Genomic DNA, 21,111 nt, shown 5'->3' on the forward strand with positions numbered 1-21,111 from the left:
GTATCAACAAAATTTTCTTTGGGGTGCAATACCACAAAAGAAAAAACTCCATTTGATTAAGTGGTCTATAGTTACACAACCTATTCACCAAGGGGGCTTAGGTATACAAAACCTGAGTATCAAGAACCAGGCATTACATGCAAGTCTTGCATGGAGATTGTTTAACAACTCACATCAACTGTGGGCACAAGTGTTATTATATATTAATCTACGACCACAACATTTAATAAAAGTCCAAGGTTCCTATACTTGGCGTAATATTATGAAAGGATGGTCCTACTGTCATTTAGGATATAAATGGAATCTTACAACGGGACAACATGTTATGTTTTGGACTGATCCCTGGATCATCCAAAATAATACACACTCCGTAGTTATATACATGGACCTCTACCACAAAATGAGGACAGGAAATTAGTTTCAAATTACTACTATAATAATACTTGGCACTTAGACACCTTACCTTTCACTTTACCAGCACATTTACTTTCTTTAATCACCAATATTTATATGTCTACCACACCTGCAACGTGTGATCAAATTTACTGGGCTCTAACAGAAAATGGTATCTTTACAACCAAATCTATATACAATACTTTATTAAAAATTACACATCCTATTAGCATACCCACATCACAGTCCTATAGGTGGATTTGGAAACTCCACATTCCACCAAAAATTACTTTCTTCTTATGGTTACTTTGCCATGACAGACTTCCAACAACCACGTATCTCGCACGACTAGGTGTCATTAATTCAGCCGTATGTCAGCAGTGCAACATGAGCCCTGAAACAATACTCCATTTATTTTTTGACTGTTCTAATGCTAGACAGCTTTGGACTGCCCTAAGAGTCCAAACTACTTTCACTAGCTCTCCTACGTCGCAACATACTAATCTAAGTTAGTTATTTCAACCTATACACACCCCCTCATTACCCGTCTCTCATAATATTCCTTATACAACACTAATTCCGTTTGCTCTGTGGCACCTTTGGATAGTAAAAAATAAACAAATACTTGAACACCAAAAAGCCACTCTCAATATATCTTTTATTATAAAAACAGTTGCTGAGTTTTACTTCTTAACAAATTCTTCTATGAAACATCGTTCTTTGACGCCCCTTTATATAAAACGGCACCCACCAAACCAAGCCACTTATAAATTGAATATTGATGGATTTTGTTCCCCGGATAAGGGCAAATATGGCATTGGTGGTATGTTTAGAAATATACAAGGAAACTGGATTATAGGATTTGCAGGAACTGCAAAAGAATGAACAAGTGTTCAAACAGAACTTCTTGCACTCCTCATGGGAACTCAAAATTGTTGTACAGCAACATCTTACGCTACTCATCATTGAGACTGATGCCCGTGCAATAATAGGTATGTTTAACTCACCTACAATGCAATATACTAATATTATTAATGACTACAGGTTCTTACTCTTACAGCTGGATAGTCCACCACTACAAAACATCTACAAAGAGCAAAATTGTGTTGCTGATAGTCTAGCTACATATGGAGCCATGCATTCTAAGGAGCAATGCATACTTTTTGGAAGACCACCACCTTTTGCTATGCCTTCTTACCAACAAGATCAACATGGCACGTTACAACGAAGACTAGTTAGGAATGACTCTAGGGCTTCAACACAATCACTCTCTGGTTCAACTATTTTGTATAATAGTAGCACCTTATCTAGGAGTGTGTCATCTACTAATAGTAGTATGCTGTCTACTTTTAATTCTAGGAATAGACATGGTAGCTTTATACAAATGATGCCTCTTATGCATCTACTTAACATGTGCGATGTACCTGTTTAAGCTTATATGATATAAATTATCTTTCCGACCAAAAAAAAAACAAAAGACACCGGACAAAGATCACTTTTAATCGGTGATCGAAATTATTCACATTCGCTAGTTATAAAAATATATAAAATTTATATATTTTTTGTATATAACATATATAAGTATATATATATACTAAAAAATATATACATATATTTTGCTACTATTTTAAAAGTGGTTATAAAGTGTCATTTTCCAAAAGGAACCAACGACGTAGAACGATAAAATTGTAATGCAACTCATTATCCTAAGGAATACTATCTTATGACACGTGTAAGAAACAGAACCAGTGCCTATAAATATCCCGTACAATAATTTTGGTGGAAAGTTCAACAATTTAGTAGTAGCACCACCACATTTCCAACTGTGTTAAAAATTTGGCCTTTCAAATTTCCTTTTCTACTATACGTATCAGCAGCAATAGAAAAATCAGCAGTAGAAGTTCCCGTTTGTCCGCACACACGCACTCAGGCGGAGCTTTACTTCTCCGCTGCTATGACTGCGAAAGCATTTCTCCTCTCCCACTACAGTTGCTCTCCTCCCAAAAAATGCAATTCCAACATCCGTGGAAGAAATTTCAGTTTTACTTCTCTTTACTACACTACTGGGATCGAATGCAGGGGCGCATTTCGATTGTTTCAGTTTGGGAGCAGAGGGTTGGTTCGGAGGAATAATGATAGTTGGAAGGTGGGGGCTGATGTCAAGTCAAAGCCCTTCAAAATTACTGAGTCGTCAGAATCGTTGAAGTTCGAGGATCCCATCTCCGAAGCTTTACTGAGAAAGAAAGAAGATGGAGATAGCTTAGACGGTCCAGCTTGGTGGGAAGAGTTCCCAAAGCGATGGGTTATTGTGCTTCTTTGTTTCTCCGCTTTTCTTCTTTGCAATATGGATAGAGTAAGCGATTAATTTCTTCCTTTCCGTTTTAGTGGGTTTTCAGTTGGAAACTTTAATCAGATTGTGCTGTGCAGGTAAACATGAGTATCGCCATACTTCCAATGGCATCCGAATACCACTGGGGTCCTACCACTGTTGGTTTAATACAGTCTTCATTTTTCTGGGGTTATCTTCTCACTCAGGTAGGATATCCACCTTCACTCTGCTCTTTATTAGTGTATCTAGCTAGTAGTTTTATTTATTTATTCTGATTTATCAAAATAAGCTTCTGAATTTTAAAGAGAGAAAGTGTCATTTTTTTGTTCTTGCCTTAGTATTTTTGTCTAATTAGCTCTCTTATTTCCCATTGTCTTGCAACTCATAATGTGGATCCTTTATACTTAATAGACTTGAGGCCCCTCTGTATTTCATTTTTTAATAAATGTGGTATTAAGCCCAGATAGCAGGAGGTATATGGGCAGACACTGTTGGGGGGAAAGCTGTCTTAGGATTTGGAGTAGTGTGGTGGTCTGTTGCTACAGTTCTCACGCCCATTGCTGCAAAGCTTGGATTACCCTTCTTATTTGTTGTTCGAGCTTTCATGGGAATCGGTGAGGTTGGTTCTGTTCATTTTTCATTCTTATTTTCATTTTAACTCATTGAAGGGAGATCTAAGCTGATTTAATTTTCAGTTCAAATGAGGTCTTTTCGTTTGGAATAATCTGGCATTATAACTCAATTCCTTGTTTCTTGATTAGCTGATTTGACTTTATCGCTTCCAGGGTGTTGCAATGCCGGCAATGAATAACATTCTCTCTAAATGGGTTCCTGTATCAGAAAGAAGTAGATCTCTGGCACTCGTCTACAGTGGAATGTATCTTGGATCTGTGACTGGACTAGCATTTTCACCATTGCTGATACACAACTTTGGGTGGCCTTCTGTCTTCTTTTCTTTTGGTTCTTTAGGCACTGTATGGTTTGCAGTGTGGCTCAATAAGGTACATATTAATCTGTATATTCTTTTGATTGTGAAAGAAACATTTATTAAGATGACTGTTTATCAAACAATGAGGATCATCTAGATGGTTTCAGGTTGTGCTATATATTTGTCAAAAGCTCTGTAGTTGCGTATATTGAATGCTTTAACTTCATTTGTAAAGAAACCATTGTGTTTGATCCTAGACATACTCAGCCAACAAACCACATCGTGCAAAATCTTACTATTCATAAACTCGGAATTTCCTAGTAGGCTATAAGTAGTACTGCTTATCCATGTCAGATAATTTTCATGTAGGCATACAGTTCACCCCTTGATGATCCTGAGCTGCGGCCTGAAGAAAAGAAGCTTATTCTTAGTAGCAGTGTTTCCAAGGAACCTGTTAAATCAATCCCTTGGAAATTGATTCTGTCAAAACCACCTGTATGGGCCTTGATAGTTTCTCACTTCTGTCACAACTGGGGGACGTTTATTCTTCTTACCTGGATGCCAACGTATTATCACCAGGTAGTACTTTCACTTTCGTAATGTTGCCTCATTTGCTTTCTACATAATTATGACTTACAATAATTGCTAAAAAATATGTAATTTTGGTGTAAACATGAACTTTTCTAATTCTTAAATAAGATATAAACTTATGAAAAACTTCTTCACGAGAAAGTTGCTAGACCAAAGATTTTGTGGAGATAAACATTTGACATCTTTTTTACTATTATATGATATTAGGTCCCAGTGCATTAATTTGGTTCATGAACACATGACAATTGACCAAGATCATGTTGCGGAAGCCAAATGTATATAGTGTGAATAAGTCACAACTACTATACCAAAAATTATGACAGCCACCAAATAATAAATAAGACAATAAAGCAACAATAAAAGGAACACTAGAATTTACGAGGTTCGGCTAATTTTGCCTACTACTCGGACACAACCAATATTTTATTCCACTCCAAAAATACAAGTGAAATAATACTAAAGAGAGAAGATACAAATGCCTTAAACAGATGAGAAGGCAAATGAGAGGTGTGTTTAAATCCTAAACATTAGGCCTTCTTTTATAGGGGGAAAATCCCCCCAAAATTCAAGAGCCCACCGATGTGGGACTTTGGCATTTTGCCAAACTTCAACAAATCTCCACCTTGACAAAATTCCACATCTTTAATTCTCTCTCAATAACAAATTTTGGTTGTGTCTTCATCTTCAATCTTCAGTGTTCAACAATGTTGATCAAATCCAAACAATGTTGAAACTTGATCGTAGTCACCACTTTTGTCAGCATATCAGCAGGATTCTCTGTAGTATGAATTTTCTTCATCGTGACTCCACCTTCTTCTATGATTTCTCGTACAAAATGATACCGAACATCAATGTGCTTCGTCCTTGCATGATAAACTTGGTTCTTCGCTAATTGAATAGCACTTTGACTATCACAAAAAATTGTGATACCTTTTTGTTCAACACCAAGCTCCTTTAGCAATCCTTGAAGCCAAATTGCCTCCTTCACAGCCTCTGTAATAGCCATATACTCTGCCTCTGTTGTAGACAAAGCAACTGTTGACTGCAAAGTAGACTTCCAACTAACTGGTGTCTTTGCAAATGTAAACACATAACCAGTAGTTGATCTTCGTTTGTCCAGATCACCCGCAAAATCTGAATCACAATATCCAACTACAGACTGATTGTCTTCCTGCTCAAAAACTAACCCAACATCTACAGTATTATGAATATACCGTAGAATCCACTTCACAGCTTGCCAATGCTCCTTTCCTAGATTATGCATATATCTGCTAATAACTCCAACAGCTTGTGAAATGTCAGGTCTCATACAGACCATTGCATACATCAAGCTACCAACAGCATTTGCGTATGGTACCTTTGACATATACTCTCGTTCAGCTTCATCCTTTGGCGACATAGTAGTACTCAGCTTAAAATGGGGAGCAAGTGGAGTACTAATTGGCTTAGTCTTGTCATCTATGCCAAAACGTTGTAGTACTCTCTGCAAATATTCTTTCTGAGATAAACAAAGTTTCTTTGAACGTCTATCTTTTATTATCTCCATGCCAAGAATTTTCTTTGCCTCACCCAGATCCTTCATCTCGAACTCCTTCTTCAGTTGAATCTTCAACTTATCAATTTCTTCCGAATTCTTGGAAGCTATCAACATATCATCAACATATAGGAGAAGATATACAAAGGAACCATCTTTAAGCTTGTGCAAATACACACAATGATCGTATTTGCTTCTCTTGTACCCTTGCCGCAACATAAACTCGTCAAATCGCTTGTACCATTGTCTAGAAGATTGTTTCAATCCGTACAACGATTTTTCAAGTTTGCACACCATATTTTCTTTTCCAGCAACTTTGAATCCTTCTGGCTGAGTCATGTAGATTTCCTCCTCCAAGTTTCCATGTAAAAACGCAGTTTTTACATCCATCTGAACTAGTTCCAAATCCAATTGTGCTACCAAAGCCAACATAATTCTAATGGAGGAATGTTTTACAACTGGAGAAAACACTTCATTGTAATCAATTCCCTCCTTTTGAGCATATCCTTTGGCCACCAATCTTGCTTTGTAGCGAACATCTACTTGGTTAGGAAATCCTTCTTTCTTTGCAAATACCCATTTGCACCCAATTGCTTTCTTTCCCTTCGGGAGATTGGCCAATCTCCATGTATGATTCTGATGAAGGGACTGTATTTCATCATTCATGGCAATCCTCCACTTATCTTCTTCTGAACTTTGGACAGCATCTTTATAAGTGGTAGGAACATCATCAGCTACAATTGAGGTTGCACAAGCAACCGTCTCTATGAGACGAACAGGTTTCGTTATTGTTCTTTTTGGCCTGCTGGTTGCTATTGATTCAAGTTGTTGTTGAGGTTCCTGAGTTGGAATCTCCTCTACTGGCTCTCCTTCCAGAGGGTAATCTTCATTTGTTTCCTCCTCTGCTTCTTGTGTAGGAAAAATAAATTTTCCCTCAAACTCCACCTGCTTAGAAGCACCTTCATTTTGTTTGGTATCTTCTGTTACCTTATTTACCATAGCAGATTCATCAAAGGTAACATCCCTGCTGAATATTACTTTCTTTGTCATAGGACACCATAAGCGATATCCTTTGACTCCAGAAGTAATTCCCATAAAAATAGCCTTCTTTGCCCTTGGATCCAATTTTGACTCTGTCACATGATAATATGCAGTTGAGCCAAACACGTGCAAAGAGTCATAATCTACAGCAGGCTTTCCATACCATTTTTCAAATGGTGTCTTGCCATCAATAGCAGCAGATGGTAGACGATTAATGAGGTGGCATGCATATGTAATTGCCTCAGCCCAAAATTCTTTGCCCAAGCCAGCATTGGACAACATACACCGTACCTTCTCCAGCAAGGTCCGGTTCATACGTTCTGCCACTCCATTCTGTTGTGGTGTATGTCTAACAGTGAAGTGTCGGACGATGCCATCATTTTCACAGACCTTATTGAAATGATCATTTTTGTATTCACCTCCATTGTCTGTGCGAATACACTTGATCCTCTTGCCTGTTTGATTCTCCACCATCGTCTTCCATTTGAGAAAAATTCCCAACACTTCATCTTTGCTCTTCATTGTATACACCCATACTCTTCGGGAAAAATCATCAACAAAGGTTACAAAATAGTGCTTCCCACCCAATGAAGGTGTTTTGGAAGGACCCCAAACATCAGAGTGTACATAATCCAAAATGCCTTTAGTATTATGGATCGCTGTACCAAATTTAACCCTTGTCTGTTTCCCTTTGACACAATGCTCACAAAACTCCAAGTTGCAAGCCTTTACTCCTTTTAACAATCCTTGATCTGATAGAGTTTTCAAGGATTTTCCTCCAGCATGTCCCAAGCGCATGTGCCATAGCTTGGTTGCTTCTGCCTCTTTGTCGTCACTGGATGTCACTGTCGCTGTCCCAATAACTGTACTGCCACGATAGCGGTACATATTATTATTCTTCCGATTAGCCTTCATTACCACTAGTGCACCGGAGCATACTCTCATCACTCCATTTTCTGCAATGATTTTGAACCCTTTTGATTCTAGGGCTCCTACAGAGATGAGATTCTTCTTCAAATCCGGTACAAATCGAACATCTGTTAATGTTCTGATCATTCCATCATGGTTCCTTAATCGTATTGAACCAATGCCATATGAGGTAAGAGGGCTGTTATCCGCTGTGTGGATGACTCCATATTCTCCTTCTTGAAATTCCACAAACCAGTCCCTGTTGGGACACATATGATAGCTACAAGCCGAGTCCATCAACCATATGTCTGATGATGTTGATGACTCTGTTGTAACTAATGAGAAGTCTGAATCATCACAATCAGCTACATTTGAATCCATAATGGCCTTTCCATTGTTATGTTTGGCCTTATTCTTCAACTTCGGACAGTCTTTCTTCCAGTGCCCTTTTTCTCGACAAAAGGCACATTCATCTTTGCTGGGTCTGGATCTTGACTTGGATCTTCCCTTCTTTGTCCTCGTTTGATTTTGAGGACGACCCCTCACAAATAGTGCTTCTCCTTCTCCGCCCTTCTGTTTTTCTCGCTTTCTTTGTTCATAGCTGTACAAAGCCGAACAAACTTCTCTGAGAGAAACTTCGTCATTTCCATGGAGTAGAGTAGTTTCAAGGTGCTCGTACTCATCAGGAAGTGACGCCAACAACATCAAGGCCAAGTCACCATCATCATAAGTTGTATCCATATTTTGCAAATCTGTGACCAACTTATTGAAACTGGTGATATGTTCATTCATCGTGGTACCAGGAACATAGGTGAAGTGAAACAGTCTCTTCTTCATGTACAATTTATTTTGACTATTTTTCTTCAAAAATTTATCCTCCAGTGTTTTCCATAATTTACTTGCAGAAGTTTCCTTTGTGTATGGATATTTCTGCTCTCTAGCAAGGTAGGATCGAATGGTACCGCAAACAACACGGTTGATAATTTTCCAATCTTCTTCTCCAATAACATCTGGTCTCTTTTCTTCAATGGCAAGATCTAGCCCTTGTTGAAAAAGGACATCTAGAACCTCGCCTTGCCACATCCCAAAATGCCCGGACCCGTCAAAAATTTCTACCGCAAATTTCGCATTTGACACAATTCTTGTCATAAGCGAAGATGCCAATGATGACGTATTGTTGACACTTGATGTAGATTCTTCTTGTTTATTGTCTCCCATATTTGACACAAATATTATTTAATAGCTGACGACACAAATCAAGATTATTTCCTTTCTGATGTAGAAGATCAGACTAAGCTGCAACCACAGAGCATACTCAGACAGAACCTTGACTCAGTTACCAAGATAAATCTTTTCTGATGTGGAAGATCAGACTATGCTGCAACCACAGAGCATACTTAGACAGTATCTTGGCTCTGATACCAATTGTTGCGGAAGCCAAATGTATATAGTGTGAATAAGTCACAACTACTATACCAAAAATTATGACAGCCACCAAATAATAAATAAGACAATAAAGCAACAATAAAAGGAACACTAGAATTTACGAGGTTCGGCTAATTTTGCCTACTCCTCGGACACAACCAATATTTTATTCCACTCCAAAAATACAAGTGAAATAATACTAAAGAGAGAAAATACAAATGCCTTAAACAGATGAGAATGCAAATGAGAGGTGTGTTTAAATCCTAAACATTAGGCCTTCTTTTATAGGGGGAAAAATCCCCCCAACTCTTCTCCCAACCGATGTGGGACTTTGGCATTTTGCCAAACTTCAACAGATCAAAGGTTCCACATCTATCTTCAAGAGTAAGGTTGGACAGTTTAGGCTGTAAAGATACACTCTACCATTTATGGTAGATTTTTGTAAGTCCAAATACATAGAGAACCCGTTAAACTTGTCACGAAATTTCATTTAGACACCTCAACTGAGACAATTACCTGTTGAACACTCAAATTACTATCAAAGTCTACCGAACACCTCACTCCTACATGGCACAATTAGTGAATCTCACCTAGAGTCAAGCGCGTGAAGCCGTGAATAACTGAAATGTTTCTTTTTTCAAATATTTTTTTCCTTTGACTTTCTCCTTCATCTTCCTCTTAATTTCTCAATGCTGGATTCCTACAGATTCTCTTCAAAGATAAAACCTCAAAATTTTTAAAGATAAGATTTTTACTAAACACTAGCATCTAAGGTTGTCCAACCCCTTCGTGGGTCCTCTGTATCTTCCGGCGACAGAGACTGGGGGTCATGTTTTCCGGTCAAAGCTTTAGCTTTAATGATGATAGACTTGTTCGTTACTATAGTAACTGATTTTATTTTAAGCTTTACTTTAAATGTTATTTTAATATTTACTAGTTGGCCGAGAAAACAGAGGTGGGTGTTGGGGTGCGATGGCGTTAGTCCAAGGGTGCAATAGGGAGTGGGGGCACCTAGAACTGAAGAGGATATGACATGTCGAGGCTAAATGACGAGGGAAGTGATCTAACGAATTTGTGGGTTAATATGAATTTGATAATCATGAAAGCCATCAGCGGCATGATGACCCAATTTGGTGTTTGAGTTTAGTTTTCTTAGAAGTGTGATTATAGTGTGCTGTATTTTTTAAAACTTTTCACTATAAGTTTCAAAAGGAAAGATTTGATTTTCATGTGGTGGTTGCAACCGTATAGCTTCGTGTGACCTGTAGGTCATGAGTTCTAACCGTGGAATTAGCCATTGATGCTTGCATCATGGTAGGCTGCTTACACTACATCCCTTGGTGTGCGGCCCTTCCTCGCACCCTACGTGAATGCGAAATGCTTTGTTCACCGGTTGTGATTTGGTGGTGCTTGTGGTGGTTGAGAAGGAAGCAGGTAGGGGAGGCAGAGGCCAGAGGTGGTGGGTAGAGGTGGTTGTGGAGGGAGAAGAGGAGGGGTAGGTGTTGGCTCGGTCTAAAGAGATAATGTGCATCTTTTTTATTGACATGGCTATCTTTCATTGGTTACCTTGCCACGTAAGCGTGATTGAGCTTCACACACTTATTTCTTTGCTGGGATTGAATTTTTCGTGTTATAGACACTTTTACATTATTTTAAGTGCTCAATAGGTAATAGGCTCAGTTGAAGTGTCTAAATAAATATTTGTGACAAGTTTAAGGGTTTGTTATGTATTTGGCTTTTTTGTAATAATATTCTGCACCTAAGTTGCACGGACTCTTCGATTTTGGTGTCGTCCTCGTCCGGATACGAGACGGGGACGGGAGCGGGATACATCCCGGATATGGTCAACCGACTTCGGACACTTTGACCGGAGTCCATCGACAAATTTGGGAGAAAAATTGAGATTTTGATTTCTCAAAATCAAAAATAAAACAGATTTAGGAGAATGAAAGAATAATGTCCATCTTGGAGAATGAAAAATTGAATTCTACAATATTCATGTAAGTTTTTCATAGAATATCTCTCAAAATTTACAATATTTTTATAGCTCTATTTTTTATTAGCCGAATCTCCGCACCCGTATCCATATCCGGATCCGCACCCCCAATCTTAAAATTTAGATTTTGTCGAATCCGATACTCGGATCCGTTCCCGTATAGGATACCCGCACCCGAGTCCGAGCAACTTAGTTCTGCACTAGGTATTGGAAAATAATGTAAACTTTAGAGGTGAATGTGTCCTTGAACTTGTAGTGCATGTTGAAAGGTAAGTTATCAGTGTTGGATATGGAGATATGTAGTCTTTCTTTTCTTTTTGTGTGTGTGGGGGGAGGGGGGGGGGAAGGGGATTCAATTAGTTTACTTATGCAGTGCGAGAAAGAAGTCCAATGATTGTAAGATTGTAAACAGAAGGATAAAAAGCAAAGAAGGATGGTTGTTTAGAGTTTGAGAGAGCAAAGTGTGAGGGTAGGAAATTCACATGACTTCATCCTTCTTAGGGGTCACTGTCAATATCTTGAATAGGATTAGGATCAGTGTCTTGTCCATCACTAAGAGCCCGTTTGGCCAAGCTGCTAGAAACTACTTATTTTGAAAAGTCCTTTTGCTCTCAAAATTGCTTTCCAAAAAAGTATTTTTTCAGAGTTACAGTTTGTATTTGGCCAATTTATTTGAGAAGTACTTTTTTCAATATTTGATAAGAATATTGCGCCTGGATATTTTTTCAAAAAGTACTTTTGAATGCCAAATTACAAAAAATGAAAGTAAATGTTGAGTTTACAATTAGTATATTATTTAAAAGAGAAAAATTAATTTACATATTTATTATAATTTTTTTTATTTAATTAGAATATAAAACATAAAGTAAAAATATATATTAAAGATTTTAAGCAATATAAAATACAGTTATCCAAAGCAATAATATTAGGTATATAATAATTTAAATATCTCTAAATATAATCATTCAGTATAAATTAAAAATATAATTAATTAATCCAATATAAAAGAAGAGATCTATTTATAGTGGAGAGACTATTTCAAAGAAAAATAAGAAAAGGAAAATAAAAATACGATGGAAATAAAATAAATAAAAAGGGAATGAAACAAAAAAGGAAAAGAAAAAAGCTAAATTAATGAAGGATAACTTGAAAAATATAAATTTATAGTAAAGATACTTTTGTCTTAAAATAATTAATTTTCTGCTTCTGCTTCTTAAAAGAAGCTAGAATTTGTAGCTTCTTCCCAAAAACAGAAAAACTACTTCTTGTGCTACTCAAAAGCACTTCTCTATCTTGGCCAAACACATCAAATTTTCGAAAAAGTACTTTTTCTGACAAAAAAGTACTTCTAGCCTCCCGGAAGCTTGGCCAAACAGGCTCTAAATCATTAACCGTGATGCTTAGTCGCATCCCACATTTAATGATTTCTACTATTAAATTATTGTTATTACTTAGAGATGGTCATAATTTTATTGTCTTTTACTGTTATTAAACTTGTTTAAGCATTTCTACTGCAGGTATTAAAGTTTAATCTCACAGAATCAGGACTTTTTGCTGTCTTGCCATGGCTCACAATGGCAATCTCTGCAAATGTTGGTGGGTGGATTGCAGATTCCCTGGTGAGGAAAGGCGTATCAGTGACTGTAGTCAGAAAGGTACTAGACACCTTTATCGATGTCATTGCACTTCTTCTTTTATTTTTTATTCTGGTTATCCACCTGGTATCCGGTACCCGTATTGTGGTCCGACTAAATTCGGATTCATGCCTGGAAGTCCCACTAGGGGGCTAAGTGCTCTAACAAAGGCAACATTATACCTAGGGCTCGACTCGAGACCTCTGGTTAAGGATGAAGGAGTATTTACTACTCCACCATAACCATTGTTGGTTGATGTTATTGCACTTCAGTGTTAGATCTTGAGATGCTCAATACAATATTTTATTTGTTTTCTAAAGATACCTCTGAGCACAATTATTCTTATTTAGAGTCGGGACACATTATTGTCTGCCTGTTCAACTTTACGTGGCTGCCCTCAGATAGAGAAGAAAATTTTGACTCCAATAATTTGGTTTTATTTGCATGGCTTCCTAGTCTTAAAATGCTGCCATATTTAGTATAAGGCCATCCTATGCTAAAGTCAATGTATTATCTCCTTACCAGTTTTTGAAATAGCAGTGGCTGTATAAATAAAGAAATTCACCTATCTAAAATGTTAAGACCAGCTTTTTTGAATTTGTTTGATCATTGTTGCAGATTATGCAAACAATAGGATTTCTTGGACCTGCTTTCTTTTTAACCCAGTTGAGCCATGTTGACTCTCCTGCAATGGCAGTTCTATGTATGTCATGCAGTCAGGTTTGTCTTCTTATATTAAACAACTATAATGATTCCAGCAACCGTTTGATATTCTTCAACTGTGAAAAGTGAAAACTGGTGATGTACTTGATTTTTTTTAAAAAAAGGGAAGAAAACTGGTGATATATAATTAGTACGACATGTGAAATGATGCCATCGATCCCCTCTTCTCCATCTAGTCTTTAGGAAATACCATCTGTCAGCCTGCTTATGAGTTAACACTGTGGAATGTTCTGTTTCATGTGAATGGATAGAGTAGTGCTAACAAGGAGGACATATTGAAAAAGTTGAATTAATAATATTGCGTTGTTTAGATCTCCGTCAATATTAGTTGTAGTTGATGGCATGTAATCTCTTCTTGCTTCAGCTTAAATGCTGCCACCCTTGACATCTTTTTCATTCTTGAAACAGGGAAGTGATGCGTTTTCACAATCTGGTTTGTATTCAAACCATCAGGATATAGCTCCACGGTATTCTGTGAGTATTACCTTTTCATCTTTCTCCTTCTTGTTGGTCTTTCTTAATGTCCAATGAGCTTTAAACAATATCCGGGAGTAGTGCTGGCAAAATGAGCCCATATTTTGTCAACCCGCCCAATCCGCTCATATTTTAGTGGGTTGAATGAGTAATATTTAAGTTGGGTAAAATTTAGGGTTCAACCCGTAGAAATATGGGTATTCATGGGTAAAATGTGGGTAAAATATCGGTTAGCCTAGTAGGTTATCTTCCAATTTTTGCTCACTCAAAATACATGATATTTTTAAACTGAAAATGCTATAAAGGTATTCCAACTCTTCTTCCTTCATAAGTTTCTTCTCACTATAGCTGACTGTGTGTGTATTTTTTTTCCTTCTAACTATGTAAGTATTGTTTACTATTGTTTAGCGTTCTTGTTCTTTCTAGATGCATGCTTGACGACAAGACGACACGACAACGACCCAGTATAATCCCACAAGTGGGGTCTGGGAAGGGTAATATGTACGCAGACCTTACCCCTACCCCAAAGGGTAGAGAGGCTGTTTCCAGGAGACCCTCGGCTCAAAAAAGCAACAGGAGCCGATATATTAGTACCATAAAAATGCATAATAAAATAACAGCAATATAAGAGATATGAAATACAGAATACGAAATACGAAATAGATGGCTGGTATAGTAAAACTAGCAGGTAAAGCCCTGCATCAATAGACGACCAATGACATTCTTAGTCTAACTCCTAACTGGCTAGTCTCACTCTATTGTGCTGTAGAAATATTCACAACTTTCCCTAACCTACAACCTTAATGCTCGACCTCCATAATTCCCTGTCAAGGGCCATGTCCTCAGTAATCCTAAGTCGCGCCATGTCCTGTCTGATCACCTCTCCCCAATACTTCTTAGGTCGCCCTCTACCTCTCCGCGTGCCCACTACAGCCAGTCGCTCACACCTCCTCACCGGTGCATCAGTGCTCCTCCTCTGAATGTGCCCGAACCATCTGAGTCTTACTTCCCGCATCTTGTCCTCCATGGGGGCCACGCCCACCTTCTCTCGAATATCTTCATTCCTAATCTTATCCATCCTTGTATGCCCGCACATCCACCTCAACATCCTCATCTCTGCTACTTTCATCTTCTGGATGTGTGAGTTCTTTACCGGCCAACATTCAGTTCCATATAACATGGCAGGCCTAACCACTGCTCTATAAAACTTACCTTTTAGTAACGGTGGCACTTTCTTGTCACACAAGACTCCCGACGCTAACCTCCACTTCATCCACCCCACCCCTATACGGTGTGTGACATCCTCGTCAATCTCCCCGATCCCCTGAATAACCGATCCAAGGTACTTGAAACTACCCCTCTTGGGAATGACTTGAGAGTCAAGCCTCACTTCAACTCCCGCTTCCGTCGGCTCAACTCCAAATTTGCACTCGAGGTATTCCGTCTTCGTCCTGCTCAACTTGAAACCTTTAGACTCAAGAGCATGTCTCCAAATCTCTAGCCTCTCGTTGACGCCGCCTCGTGTCTCGTCAATTAGAATAATGTCATCAGCAAATAGCATGCACCATGGCACCTCCCCTTGAATATGATGAGTCAGTGCATCCATCACCAGGGCAAATAGGAATGGGCTGAGCGCAGACCCTTGGTGCAACCCCGTAATAACTGGAAAGTGTTCAGAGTCGCCTCCTACTGTCCTAACCCGAGTCTTAGCTCCAGCATACATGTCTTTAATCACCCTAATATAGTCAACCGGGACCCCTTTATCCTCTAAGCAGCTCCATAAGACCTCCCTAGGAACCCTATCGTACGCTTTCTCCAGATCAATAAACACCATGTGGAGATCCTTCTTCCTATCCCTGTACTGTTCCACCATCCTCCTAATAAGGTGGATAGCTTCTGTGGTAGATCGCTCCGGCATGAACCCGAACTGGTTGTTTGAAATAGACACCGTCCTTCGCACTCTCATCTCTACCACTCTCTCCCAAACTTTCATAGTATGACTTAGTAATTTGATGCCCTTATAGTTGTTGCAGCTCTGGACATCACCTTTGTTCTTATACAACGGGACCATTGTACTCCGCCTCCACTCTTCAGGCATCCTATTGAATACCAAAAATAGTTTAAGAAGTAGAAGCAAATTTGTATAGTTTTCCACTCACCCCCACCTCACCCCCACCTCACCCTCACCCTAAATAGAAATATTATTAAGAGTACATTCTTTCATGTTGTAGATAGAGTACTTTCTTTTTTATTTCAACAAAATGAATATTTTCTTTTCATGATGTAAAAAAAATATTTTCTTTCATTTCAACAAAAAAATACTTTATTTTCATGATGTAGAAAAATATTTTCTTTTATTTCAACAAAATAATGTAGAAAAAGTATTTTCTTTCATTTTAATAAAATGAGTATTTTCTTTTCATGATGTAGAAAAAGTATTTTCTTTTCATTTATTATTAGTGATTATTGCTTGTAGTGCATTAAGCACATTTTCTTGTTAAAAAAAAGGTCATATTTTGTAGAAAAGTAACTTAAGTTTACAATATGATAGTCAAATTTGAATAAATTTTAATGAAGAAGAGTATATATTATTCTAGTTGAGATTATGTCAAAAAAAAATTATAAATTGCACTTGAAAAAATATTACTCTTATATAATATGGGTTAACCCATATTCAACCCGTCCATTTGACACCCAACCCGTTTTTCACCCGTATGAAATATGGGCGGGTTGAGACCCAACCCATTTTTGACCCGCCCATTTGCCACCACTATCTCGGAGTAACCATTTGACTTACCTTATGTTCTGAAGAAGGGATTCTTTATGATGTGTTATTGCTGCACACTAGTATAAATAGTATATCATACTGTGGGTAACATGAGTAATGTATGATATGTTTGCAGGGAGTACTACTTGGACTATCCAATACTGCTGGGGTGCTGGCTGGTGTTTTTGGCACAGCAGCAACTGGTTACATCTTGCAACATGGTATCCTTCATCCTTCACATTTTAGTCTCGGATAATATTCGGCTGCCTGTGCTTCAAAATTGATGGCCGATATTCTTTATTTATGGCTGTAGTGCCAGTGGGAACGACCTATGATAGTTTGACCTTTCTGTCCACCGTACTACCAAGAACTTCTAAGATATCACTAACTATGTGGGGGTAAACAGATTATGGGCTTTCTGGTTTTAATTTCACCTGATTTCAAAAATTTCTTTTTACTAAATCAACGCTTTAAATAATAAATGCTTATGGTTTACACGATAGAATCACTTTTGGAACTATATAACATATATTAATTCTTTAAGAGTGACTATCTTTAAATTATGCGGCCAGTGATTATCTGTAAATTGTACGTTCAACAATCAGTTATTTAGGTGATATGCTTGGTGATTATTTGAGTTTCACGTGTTCTTGTTATTAATGAGTAGAGTTGCTTTCAGCTGATCAAGACTACCATCTTAGAAACATAGTTTACCCAAAGCATTAGCTCTTTCAGAAGCTACAGAATGATCTTAATCGTGTTGTAGTGTCAAGTTTGTTCAGTAGGGCACTTCAACTGCACTTCATCTGCTGTCATGCTAGAACAGTGTTTAGAGTCTTTGAAACCTAATAATGACATTTCGCCCTTCAAAAGCATGTGTGCATTTAATAAATTTATTTTATGTTGTCTGGCTCCTCAGGTTCTTGGGATGATGTCTTTAAGGTTTCAGTTGGGCTTTACTTGGTTGGAACTGTAGTTTGGAATGCCTTTTCGACTGGTGAGAAGATTATTGACTGAAACTTTTAACTGATTTCCATGGAGGCAGCAACTTAAGCCCTTCGAGTTATGCTGGACGTTAGCTGCAATCACGAAGGCGTGACTATTCGAGTTGAAAAGAGTTTTAGACCGATTTAGTTGAGAATAGGTGGGAATACTTTTGGCAGTGCCAGAAGACGAGAATGGGGAACAAATTTTGACACTGGGTTGATTAAACCAGGAGATTCCAAGATTTCCACGACTATACCAGACTATATTTCACCTCATGCAACAACCACATGAAGAAGAATACATCAGTGACATAGCTTGTAAATCTGTTTTAAGTTACTAATCAAATTCTGCAATAGTATATACCTAAAAACAGTTTCTATGTTTTCTTGTAAGAATTATGAACCGACGTATTTAATTCCACTAACCAATTTTTGGCTTGTTGCGTGGTAGACAGTAATTCTATTACAAATATTTTACAGTAATAAATTCCTTTAGGACCAATAGAGAACTGACTCTTTTCTTTCCATACTTCTCTCCAATTAACTGGGAACTCACAAAGGATCTTAGGCTTATATATACTACAAACTAGTATTAGTACCCGCGTGGATGCGTAGACGCTAATTATGTCAAATATTTAAGTTATTTGGATTATATGTAAATAATCTTAAAATTTGCACTTTCTTAGTAAATATAGATAATCATGGGATATTAACTATATGAAAAAAATTAACAATATATTCCTTATATTTTTCTTTTTTGATATCATTCTTGCCGGTGTCATTGGATCCTAAAAATAATCAGGAAGCAAAATAATAACTCATATTTATGGCAAACAATCAAATGTTGAGACAATGAATGACTCTTTGGATAAGACTTAACTCTTTTACTACTACTTGAACTCTTATTTGGTGTTTTTTTTGGTAATGAAGAAACTTATTTGGTGTGTTGATATCTCTTAAAATATATTTCTTTCTTAAAATTTCAGTTTCTAAAATATTATTTTTCAATAATAATTATTTTTATAATAATGTAATTGAAAATATTATTCTTAATTCAAAACTCAGTTAGCTAGTGAATTTTTTTACTCCATTTTCATATTTGACATTAACCATGTTAAATATCTGAGTTATTTGAATTATATGTAAATAACTGTAACATTTAAACCTTCTAAATAATTATAGATAATCGTCAGATATTAATTAAGAAACACTACATGAAAAAAGACTAACATTTTCTCAATTCTCGTAGTGATAATTTTGTTTTTGCACTATTCTCATAGGTGTCATTGGAACCTAAAAATAGCCACAAAGTAAAATAATAACTCATATTTATGGCAAAGCACAAAGGTTGACACGATATAAACGATTATTTGATTATGACGTGACTCTTATACTACGACTTGAACTCTTATTTGATATGATTTTATCTTTCAAAAAATATTTCTATTTTGAAATTTCAATTTCTAAAACTTTATATATATTATAATAATAATTATCTTTATAATGATGCAAGTGAAGATATTATCCTTAATTTAAAATTCACTTTAATCGGCTATCTAAAAATTTAAATAATTCTTTGGCCGGATTTATTTCAGTATGACTCCACTTTATGTTTATCGATATCTCTAGCCCTAGAATTTGAATTTTTAATACCCTATAGATACAAAAATTTTGTTCTTTGAATCATTAAATGTTAAATTAGTTGATTATTATTATTATTATTATAAAATATTGCATATATTATCTTAGAATTGTCAGGTAGTTTATTTTTCGACACCATACTTGCCTTAACCTCAATGCAAACTACTCAAATTGCATTCCAATTCAAATTCGAATATCATATCAGTTTGTTAATAATAGTGATTTTTTTTAAAATGACACATAATGTAAATTAAGAAAAATATTCGAAGATATCCTTATCTTATAATCTATGTATTTGAGTTGAAAAAAAAAAATTTGAAATCGATGAGATTAACTTTCAAATTTTTTATATTCAACAAAGATGAAACATAAAAAGAAATTTTTTGTCATCTTTTATTTCTCGGTTTTAGATCTTTCTAACATTTTTTTCAATATTTATTTTCTTTTATCTTATTTTTTATGTCATTATTTTTGTTGTTACAAAAAATTAATTTATTTCACTATGAAAGGATGAGTTTTAATAAAAATTGTCTACATATGAACTTTAATTATATTTTTAGTCTTTGGTTAAAATTATTTCATACTTTTCTTTTGGCTTTATCTAATCAGCCTAAATAGGTGCTCACCCGACCACTTAAATTAAAAAATCTAATGATGTGTAATTTATATATAATTCACATATAATATGTGTATAATCGTGTGTTGTCGGTATATCATCTATTTATATTAGCTATAAAAAGTAAACAATAAATATGACCGGATATTATGTAAATATTCCATAAGATTTCGATTTTTTGATTTTATCCATGATATAACTTCTATTATAATAATTTTAAAACTCTCTACTAATGTTAAAAAATATCCTGTCTTTTTATTATCTTTGAATTAAAAAAAAAAGTAAAGAGATTTTTCGAAATAATTTGTTTACATTTAAAAAAATTATTATCACGTCATACCAATTTTTTCTTTATATATACTCTTTGTTACACTTAAAAGTCACTATAGAAACTATCAATTAGAAACCAATTTATCTCTTGTTGAGTTTGAAAAAGAAAAACCTTTCACATAATCTAATGATTCAAAACTAATATTCTTCAACGAAAAAAATATTATACCCTTGCAATATTAGCTTGACTACAGCTTCAATTCCTTGAATGTGCTAAATTGAAATTAATGATAGCAATTGTATAGCCAAAGTTTTGTTATTTTTTGATGTCCATTTATGCAAATTGACTCTTCAAACAAATATTCTTCAAGAAGAAAAAAGAAACAACTTTTTTTAATATTGACTGATTTTGTGATGTTTCTTTCTCCAGCATGTATACTTACTTTATTATATATGTAAGTAAACTTTTTTTTGGTTTTGTAAACTCTTTTTTGTTATTTAGATAAACATAGACATGTACCCTATATATTATATTTATTTCAAAAGAATTTCGTTTTATTCAAATCTAGCTACAGTGTTTCAAAGAACTATACTTATAGGATTTTAATAGGCCGTTTGGATTGGCTTAAAAAAAGTAGCTTTTCAGCAGAAATAGCTTTTAAGCCAAAAGGCAGTAAGTTGGGATTGTCCAACTTATTGCTTTTGGCTTGTTTTAAGCACTTTTTAACTTATTTTAAGCACCTTTTGACTTTACCAAACACTGAAAAAAGCTAAAAAAGGCTTAAAAGCTGCTTTGTCCAGCTTAAAAGTCAATCCAAACACCCTCAATGTGAAAGAGTTTTATTGTTATATGG

At 36.1% G+C, this 21,111-nt stretch overlaps 1 protein-coding gene across 1 annotated transcript; it reads left to right on the top strand.

Annotated features, from left to right (window-relative positions):
- The first annotated feature begins 2,210 nt into the window (after window positions 1-2,210).
- Window positions 2,211-18,168, top strand: LOC104249898 (sodium-dependent phosphate transport protein 1, chloroplastic-like). The gene is made up of 10 exons (XM_070150961.1): window positions 2,211-2,746; window positions 2,821-2,928; window positions 3,186-3,341; window positions 3,508-3,723; window positions 4,020-4,229; window positions 12,664-12,801; window positions 13,399-13,500; window positions 13,912-13,977; window positions 16,881-16,965; window positions 17,664-18,168. The coding sequence occupies exons 1-10, from the start codon at window positions 2,348-2,350 to the stop codon at window positions 17,759-17,761; spliced, it is 1,578 nt and encodes a 525-aa protein (XP_070007062.1). The 5' UTR covers window positions 2,211-2,347; the 3' UTR covers window positions 17,762-18,168.
- The last annotated feature ends 2,943 nt before the right edge of the window (window positions 18,169-21,111 follow it).

The sequence above is a fragment of the Nicotiana sylvestris genome, chromosome 7 (genome assembly GCF_000393655.2).
Source record: "Nicotiana sylvestris chromosome 7, ASM39365v2, whole genome shotgun sequence".
Taxonomy (NCBI): domain Eukaryota; kingdom Viridiplantae; phylum Streptophyta; class Magnoliopsida; order Solanales; family Solanaceae; genus Nicotiana; species Nicotiana sylvestris.

Bases quoted from the DNA above. Each gene is read 5' to 3' on its own strand.
- LOC104249898 (XM_070150961.1), top strand. From the start codon at position 2,348: ATGACTGCGAAAGCATTTCTCCTCTCCCACTACAGTTGCTCTCCTCCC. The intron at 3,724-4,019 runs GTACATATTAAT...ATTTTCATGTAG, and splicing joins TTGCAGTGTGGCTCAATAAG to GCATACAGTTCACCCCTTGA. The intron at 13,501-13,911 runs GTTTGTCTTCTT...TTCTTGAAACAG, and splicing joins TATGTATGTCATGCAGTCAG to GGAAGTGATGCGTTTTCACA.